At 42.9% G+C, this 8,662-nt stretch overlaps 2 protein-coding genes across 2 annotated transcripts in view; both read right to left on the bottom strand.

The window, feature by feature from the left end:
• The window catches only part of LOC124704160, a 2,299-nt gene extending 517 nt beyond the window's left edge, over positions 1-1,782 (bottom strand). Inside the window, exons 1-4 of the mRNA XM_047236396.1 lie at positions 1,424-1,782; positions 1,208-1,335; positions 1,003-1,115; positions 381-566 (exon numbers count right to left, since the gene is read on the bottom strand). Coding sequence (XP_047092352.1) covers positions 381-566; positions 1,003-1,115; positions 1,208-1,335; positions 1,424-1,767 — 771 coding nt within the window. The 5' untranslated portion in view covers positions 1,768-1,782. The remainder of the gene's footprint in view (positions 1-380; positions 567-1,002; positions 1,116-1,207; positions 1,336-1,423) is intronic.
• A 3,156-nt stretch (positions 1,783-4,938) lies between these two features.
• LOC124700431 (thioredoxin-like protein AAED1, chloroplastic) lies at positions 4,939-7,275 on the bottom strand. The gene is made up of 7 exons (XM_047232563.1): positions 6,967-7,275; positions 6,660-6,706; positions 6,443-6,557; positions 6,057-6,101; positions 5,408-5,467; positions 5,209-5,304; positions 4,939-5,104 (listed from the first exon to the last, which is right to left on the bottom strand). The coding sequence occupies exons 1-7, from the start codon at positions 7,255-7,257 to the stop codon at positions 4,985-4,987; spliced, it is 774 nt and encodes a 257-aa protein (XP_047088519.1). The 5' UTR covers positions 7,258-7,275; the 3' UTR covers positions 4,939-4,984.
• Positions 7,276-8,662: the final 1,387 nt, after the last annotated feature.

The raw sequence follows: 8,662 nt of genomic DNA on the forward strand, positions 1-8,662 counted from the left end.
CGAACAGTACATACGCCTAGTTTGTTCCCTAAAGAATAAGCAGATTGTTCAATCATCATCACGTGTTTTAATAAATTTAAATTGAAATGATCTAATAGAAGTTATGGGAGATTAACAAATAAAATGTAGCTTCCCATTATCACCAAGTTCTTTGTAATCATCAGATATAAAGAAGCCACCCTAGAAAGGACAGAGCATTTGTTTTGCGCTGTATGAATAGCAAAATAAAGAGGAAGCAGATGTTTGGCCATGGTCATTAATAGACTAAGGAATTGTGCCACATTAGGTTTAGGAGAAAAAAATTGAGCTAAAATGGCCTTTTATGCAAGCATCTACATGAAATCACCAATACTGTGGTAATTGTTAAAAGAAATTCTAACCTCAAAAAGCTCAAAAGGGTTTCCTTTTTTGTAGACATCATCCTTCTTCTTCTGTCCAGTGGAAAGAACTTGGGAAGCCAGAGCACGCCATGCAGTTAACAAGACCCCAGTGCTTCCCATAGCCACCAAGATAAAAGGAGTTTGTGGAACATGACCAGATGCCAGTGAACGAATGGCAATTCCTAACTGAGAGGAGAGAGCAAATCAAAGTCAGTACCAGACATTGAACACCAGCAGACACATCATCATCAGATTCTTCTACACTAATGGAGGCATCAAGCAAATAGGTGTAAAGAAACCATCACAAAATAAGAGAAGTGACTATGCACGTTTTTAGAGAGTTCACAGCACACATAGATGCAAATGCAGACTTGTGCAAGTTAGCAGTGGCTCTCCAGCTTCAAATGGGTGTGCAGTGTCCATAAATATCACAACCTATAAATAAACATTATGAAATCCACATGTGTTGTTCTCGGCTAATCGATGGATGTATGTAATGTCTGTTCCTACAGCCCAGGATATATGTAATGTCGGTTCCAATTAAAGGTCTAGCTTGGGTTTTGAATTTAAGTGCCCATGGGAGATCTTTTCTTTTTGAACATGAATGGGAGATAGTAATTACCGGAATCCCAACGGCCCAGGATTTGGCTGCAACAGTTACAGCGTTCCCCACACCATTGCTTCCTTTGGCCTCATCACCAAACCCACCGAGGAAGTAGGCGCTGAGCAGCCAACCTGCAGAAGACCCGATTCCATGAGCAACGCCTCCGTCCAACAGATGAGCAGCAAAGGGGGAAAAGAAGACGAGGCGGCCACGTTTTTCTGACCGGCAATGAACGGGTCGGCCGTCTTGAACGTCTCGGCGTCAAGGGCGGGTAGGCCATGGCTCAACCTTCCAATCGCGGAGAACACCAGGAGGCAAAGCAGATCCCCTCCGGCCAAAAGCCCTACCTTCCTGGAAACGCACGCAACCCACGCGTCAGCGAACGAACCGAGACCGAATTAGAAGCTGGGAATGGCGGGTGGGGGGTAGAAGGGATTACGCGTAGGAGACGAGCTTGGCCTGCGCGTCGGCGCCGCCGGGCTTCTCGACCTGGATGACGCCCTCGAGGGGCACGCGGTCGTCGTTGACGCCGACGAGGACCGGGTCCTCGGCGGCGGCGGAGCCGGAGGGCCCCTCGCCCGCGGCCGCGCGGGGGGGAGGGGATTGCGCTGAGGCGCGGCGGGAAGCGTCGGCGCCGGAGCCGGAGAGCGCGAGGCGGCGGCGCGCGAGGCGGGGGTTGGCGAAGAGTGGGTAGGGGTTGGCGCCCCGGTGGCTGGCGGGCGGCTTGGAGGGCAGCCGCCGCGCGGAGAGGGAGCCGTTCGCGGCCTGGCTCACCAGCAGCATCGTCGCGAGGCGGCGGTGGCGGTGGCGCCGGCGGGGGATGGGGAGAAAGGGAGCTGCTTTGGGTTTGAACCACCGGAATGGATTTCGTGCCGGGTTTGGGTGGTCTAAATTTTGCCTTCCTTGCGGTGTGGAGCGGCGGGCCCGGAGCAATCGCTGGCTGCGGAGCTGCGCCGGTCACGACTCACGGGATAATCGTGAGTATGTCCATGGTTTGACTTTGGTCCCGGCTGCATACAAATTCCTCTTTTGGACAATCGAGTTGCATTGTTGCAACTTGCAAGCGAATGGTGCCGCAATTCTACACTTCAACACGAAGAACAGGACATATCAGATTTGAACTACTAATAACAAACATGGATTGAAAAAAAGGGCGCAACTAGTTCTAAATCGAATGAGAACTAACTCGTCCTCGTTCTTAGTCACAGTTAGATGATGTCATCAAACATCAGTTGCAACTTATGAGTAGCACGAATCACGAAGCACATCTAATGGTGCATACCATTTTTCTAAGTTGCATCCTCACTTGCAACTAAAAAAGCGCAGTTGCAATTTCAACTTGCAACTCACGAATCACGATGTGATCGAATGGTGTATGACTTAACCGAGCATGAACTTAGTTCACAACTAGCTGAGAACTAGCAAAACCGTTAATTTTCTTTTTTTCAAGTTCTACGAATTGGATTTAGCTCAATGTAAATGGACCGAGAAAAAAATGTGAATCCATTATTATATGTAATAAGTGGGGAACTGAACTATTTAGATTGTTTGGGAGGTGCGTTTTGTTCTAGCTTGGCCTTGTTTCGCAATAAATGATAAACACCTAAGTTTATAAATTTGTTTTGTCAACCCTTTGATATGAATGTTGCGATTATATTGTAGTATACTAGTGTGTATACTATTACCTACTCTATCGTGGTTGTTTTTCTCTCTTTCCATTGCACCTTGCCATGTGGTAGTTTTTCTCTCTATTGTGGGCTACTTGATTTTTCTAGTTGCTAATGGGGTTGCAACTAAAAAAATAGTTACAAGTGAGTTACAACTGAGATTTTAGAAGTTGCAAGTGGGTTGTAATTGAGAATTAACAGTTACAAATGAGTTCCAACGTTGTTTTTTTTTAGACGCAATTGGTGTTGCAACTGAGATTTTCTGGTCGCAAGTGGTGTTGCAGATGAGATTTTCCAGTTGCAAGTGGGGTTGGAACTACGATTCTCTAGTTGCAAATGATGTTGCAACTGACATTTTCCAGTTGCACATGCGGTTGCAATTGCGATTCTCTACTTGCAAGTGGGGTTTGCAACTGAGATTCTCCAATTGCAACTCAGTTGTAAGTGAGGTTGCAACTAAGATTTTTCAACTGCAAGTGGTGTTGGAAGTGAGATTTTTTAGTTTCCAAGAGGTGTTGCAAGTAAGTTTTTTAACGTTAGAGAAAAAACCCATGATAGGAGGCCCATAGGATATATGAATGCTAGAACTTAATAGCCCCCCCCCCCCCCCAAAAAAAAAAAAATTAGCCCATAGGATATAGGGAAAAAAAGAAGTACCTATTTTTCGATAAGGAAATATTTTAATATCACGGAGATACCAATTACATTTAACCTCTGTAACAGCGCAATACCTTACTATCAGCACGGATGCAACAACGGATGCATATTGCCAAAAAAAGAAGTACCTATACATACAAAATAAAGTCATGATCCTAGGCCAAGGTGATGTCGACTGAAAGTAAATTATTTCTATGTCGACTGTACTTTAGAGGCTCCCAATTTTCATATATTGTCGCCAAGCACATCTCGGTAACCTATGGCGATGGAATTTGTCATCACCGCTTCGTAGTCCACGCAGATTTGAGTGATGTGTTTCCGTCCAGTAGCTCCGCTAATGACTGTTATTCGCCGGAAAGTGTCTTCGGCACATGAGACCAGTGCTCATGAGTTTTGAAAATCATATTTTTTGGATTGTACAAAAACTAAATTGAATATGCACATGCATATAAACATTTCGAAAGTGCGGTAGAAATTTTGGAGAAAAATATGTTGTATTTTGAGCTATACAAAAAATCAATTTTTGACAAATTTCTGCCCATATACACAATCAATTTTTTTTTCTATAGCTCAAAATACAACGCAATATGTACCGAAACTTCACACGAGTATTCATAACATGTATATATATCCATGGAACAAATTTGATAACTTTTCGGAACACAGAAATACAATTTTTAAATATTTTGAAAATCAGGAGCACTGGTGCCCATGTGCATCAAATTTGCTTCCGGTATTCGACCACTATCAAGTCTAATTTGAGAGGTTGTTGGAAAAGATTGGCATAACAACATCCCAAATATGTCGTTTGACAATACTTCTCACATATTTATACTTAACATCTTTTACATATATAATCCAACTAGGATCACGTGATCAAGCTTTATTAGGTTTCCATGTGCAGTCCTGCTGGAAAAAATATCAGAGTAATAAACTTCGTTGAACAATCTCGGGTCACACCCTCTTTTCGAGAAAAAAAAACATGGCCTTCATGCTCAAGCCTCCAACGTAGCAGCTTCCTTGGTCTCTGGAAGGACCAAATTTCCATTCGGAAGGGTGGGTGGGTGAGACCGTCAGAGCCTGGGGTTTTCACCATTTGAGTTCTTGGGTAGTTGCAGCTTTGGGACGGAGACACCCTAATAGTGCAGATATGCAGCATTCAACAAGAAATAGTATTATTCATTATCGCTAAATTCGCTCGCTATACGGTTACTCACTGTACAAGGTTCATAATCAGTAACATCTGCCAACAACCAACCCTGATAAGCTCCTATGATCGACCAAGTGTGACAAAGTTCGCCCAAATATCTCAATACATATACATGTAACATGGCGATGCTGCCCTTGGACCAGGAGTCAGTCTTTTGAAAGTCATCCGATGCCAAAATTATGACAGAAAGCATCTGAAAAATGACGTCGTAAGAACGGAACATGCTCGAAGAAAAAAAATATAACACTGCATGCAGATTTTGAGCAAAGCAAATAATCTTTCATGACTGAGAAGAAAGTTGACGAAGAGAGTAAGAAAGCCAAAGTATTTTCTTATTTCTTTTGCCATAGGCTGACACACAGAACTGAAACTACTCTTTACCAAAGAATACTTAATTTAGCGTTGTTGTGTGTTAGTATGGGTATAAGAGCATGAGTGCCTGGAACTCCCATTTGTAGGACCAAAATCAGGCTACTGGAACTTTGCAGCAGATGTTCAGAACATCATCTAATGGTGCATGATCACCTGTCCCCTCATCTTTCCTCGCATACAACAGTTCTTTCCCTTTGAACACAAACATTCCGCCCTAACAAACATAACAAACAAACGTGCAGTTCCATGGATCAATACTCTGTACATTAAATTCAGACAGTGCTGGCGGTGGCAGAAGCAGTTGATAAATGATCTAACCTGTTGCAGGACACTTGGCCTGTCATCTGGGGTGGCTTCAATTGTATAGTTCTTTGTTGCCTCCTTGAGGGAATCAAACCGAGAAAACACTTTCACCTTCAAAGAAATACGTTCAACCGTCACGACAATGTCCAAGCAACTTTCATGATAAAACAACTATAAAAAAAATGAAAAATTGCTGCTACAAAATGATGCTTACACTGGATGGATTGAAGAATGTGCGACCAAGACCAAAATATAGACCCAATAGATCATAAGCCTGAAAAGGTTCAATGGAAGTCATGCACTTAGGGATAGATCAAGTAAAATGATTTTTATGGATAATCAAATTTCTAGTCCACTGATGATTGATCCTCATGTACCAAGTACTATATATCCAGGCATCTATCTCATTTACACATCTACATCTGAGTTGAACAAATGAGCAAAACATATACAGCATACACTTATCAAGGAGGACCACAGTAACAACAAGGATCATTTTGAATGGAAAAAAATTGCCACCACATATTTTTGTGATTGGAAGGTACTCCATTTGTGATTAACACACACAAAACTCTCAATCTGGCATAAATCTTGCATTTAGTGAATTTACATTTCTCTGTTTGGCTAAAAAATAAGATTATCTGTAGCACTCTTTCTCCAAAATAGTAATATCACATTTTTATGGGATCTACCCTGTTAGTACAATGCAGCCAATGGCAAGGAGATGCTGAAAATCTAACAGATACAATGTGAATGCAGAGCGGTAATATGAGTATATCAGGACATCAGGTGCATATACCCTGTAACATGCAGTATAACAATATCCAGTAGGTACACTAATGCGTGAGCAGGCGAATTAGTACCTTGCGCTCAGGATCTGCATAGAGGTAATCCAGTGGAAAGGGCAACTGCAGTAAACATATTATACAGAAAGTTACTTAGGGCTGACTAAAAACAAATATTAGCAGTAAACTATCCACAACATATATGAATAATTGGGAGTTTTAAGGCATCCATTGTCTGTCAAGTCCCAAACAAGGGGAATAGGTTAAAATTAAACCATCAGCATGATTGTGAAATTGCGGCAATGATCTATTGCGATTATAGATAAGCGAATACCCTCATAAAAGTTGAGGCTCAAAATGGTCAAGAATCTTTGTCTAGAATAAGATGTAAACTATCACAAAATAGATCAGAGTGCATGCTAGGAGGGTACGAGATAAGCTATAAATTGAAGTGTGTTACGTACACGTTCAGCGAGAATACGGGCTTTATCAGGAGTGCCGACACCAACAGCAATTAGTTTGACACCAGCAGCATCAAATCTTTCTTTTGTCTCCTTCAACGTCAAGGCCAACTCCCAACTACAGAGTTGATGATTAGCTTAGGAAAGGAAATTAAACAACTAAGAGATACTGTAACCAAGTAGTAGTTCATCTACAGAAGGAGGGGGAGCTATCTCTCACCAGCAAGGGCATCCAAAATGCCGTAGCAACGCAACGACAGCCATTCCCTGCATAAGCAGTGAATTAGCCCTCCAATTTAGCATCAGATTCATGCGTTCATAAAATTATTTCACAGTTAAATGATCTAGAGTTTCCATCTACAGAATGGGTAATCTGTTCAAGCAAATCAAGAATTGAGGCCGTCTTATTCTGAAAATAAACTCTGCGTTGTAATAACCTTAAATATACAGAATTTTCCATGGCTACCTCTCCTCGTAACACAAAGTTCAAGCTAAAGCTAAACGGAGAAAAGAGTGAGCATCTCTACCTCGTTCTGGTCCCAGAGATCCCTGATCAGCACGGGCTCGCCAGTGGCTGCTGAGAAGATGGCGACGCCACCGAGGGCATCACCGATACCCGACCCTGGTTCCGGAGAAGAGGTTGGAACAGAGGGGGAGCTCGCGGCAGCAGCAGGTACCACCGGCGAGCGGCGGAGACGGACGCTGAAGCTGTGGTCGCGGCAGCTGGGGACAGATGCGAGCTTGAGGCGGATGCGAGAGGAGGAGCCGGTAGAGCGAGTGGCCGGCGGCGGGAGCGAGGCGGCCGTAGTCGCGGCCATGGCTAGGTGGGGACGCGGCAAAACCCTGTCCGGGAGGAAGAGAAGCCCGCGGATGCCGAGCCGGTGTGCTGGAGATGGTTTGCCGGTGGCGGGTGTGGCCACAGATTTGTGAAGAAGCCTCTTTTCTTTTCTTTTATTTTATATAAAATCCTATTTTAAGTCAGTATAACAAATTTATATAAATTGAATATTGATTGCAACCTAGTTAGACTACTTGATATTTTTTTACTAGACTAGGCTGCTTCATAACAAATTGTATGTCATTTTGCAATTTTCATGATTCTTTAGAGCTTTTGATATTGTAGTTATTTTTAACCATGGACCAAGGGCGATATGCATTTGTTTTTTGTGTGTTATGTAACTTTATTTTGTAATTTATTATCTTGCTCATTTAGAATGGGGGGATATATTCTTAGCTATCTCGGTTATGTGATAACAATAAGAAATGAACCGACAATATTGGATCATCCCATAGCTTGTGGTTGTGGTTCTTTTCTAATTAGTTTCGGGCTACTTTTGGTTTTTTTGAATTAGGCTCTGGTTTTTTTTCCTTTTGTTTTTTTTAAAGATGTTTTGGCGCTTATGGCCTAAAGTCAAAAAGCTAGAAAAAAAATCCCAACCAATAACCCCTTTTTTTTTGTATCCATAGTAAGGTGGTAACCGTCATCTGGAGTACCTATCTACCAGCTACATCTTCGTCGTGTAGAACTGTGGTGTCTTGGTTTTTCCGTTTCGTCTTATTATCATCTGCTTGTGATGTGGTGATGAAGCAACGGTTCGACAATCTAGTATTATGAGTTTGTCACTTACCACGACACGATATGTTTATATTAACGGTCTCAGTTTCCCACCCGCTATGTTGGATAGTCATGCGGTTATCCAAAACCTATAAAGTTAGTAAGCTTGTGCAAGTATGTTCTTTTGTGGTTACCCGGAAACATCTACTCTTGTTGCATAAAGATTGTTGTGTGGGGACCAATACTCTAACAGTTGTGCTGCAATAAATTGTGAATACAAAGGTGGTCCTAGCACACGGGAAGTGGATGAGAATGAAGGGGGATCAGCGAAGAAAGTGAAAGGTGTCATGGGCGGGGAAGGTACAATTTTTGGCCGGGCTGTCGGAACAGCCCTGCAAGGACCAATGAAGGTAGTGTCACAGAACTGCCGGGGGCTTGGGAACCAGCCGGCAGTTCGAGGCCTTCAGGAGCTCCAGAAGGCGGAAGACCCTGACATTCTCTTTCTCTGTGAGACAAAACTTAAAGAGAAGGAAATTGAGTATTTACGTTGGAAGTTGAATATGCCTAATATGATAGTGAAGGACTGTGTGGGGAGGAGTGGAGGTTTAGCTATGTTCTGGAAGAGAGGGGTTAATATCAGTTTGAGGTGGAAGGGATGGTACCACATA

This window comes from Lolium rigidum, chromosome 3 (assembly GCF_022539505.1).
Source record: "Lolium rigidum isolate FL_2022 chromosome 3, APGP_CSIRO_Lrig_0.1, whole genome shotgun sequence".
Taxonomy (NCBI): domain Eukaryota; kingdom Viridiplantae; phylum Streptophyta; class Magnoliopsida; order Poales; family Poaceae; genus Lolium; species Lolium rigidum.

Excerpts from the sequence above, each read along its gene's own strand:
- LOC124700431 (XM_047232563.1), bottom strand. The coding sequence starts at position 7,257 with ATGGCCGCGACTACGGCCGCCTCGCTCCCGCCGCCGGCCACTCGCTCT. Across the intron at positions 6,102-6,442 it reads CCCGTATTCTCGCTGAACGT|TTGCCCTTTCCACTGGATTA; the intron begins GTACGTAACACA and ends TGTTTACTGCAG. Across the intron at positions 5,305-5,407 it reads CATTCTTCAATCCATCCAGT|GTGAAAGTGTTTTCTCGGTT; the intron begins GTAAGCATCATT and ends ATTTCTTTGAAG.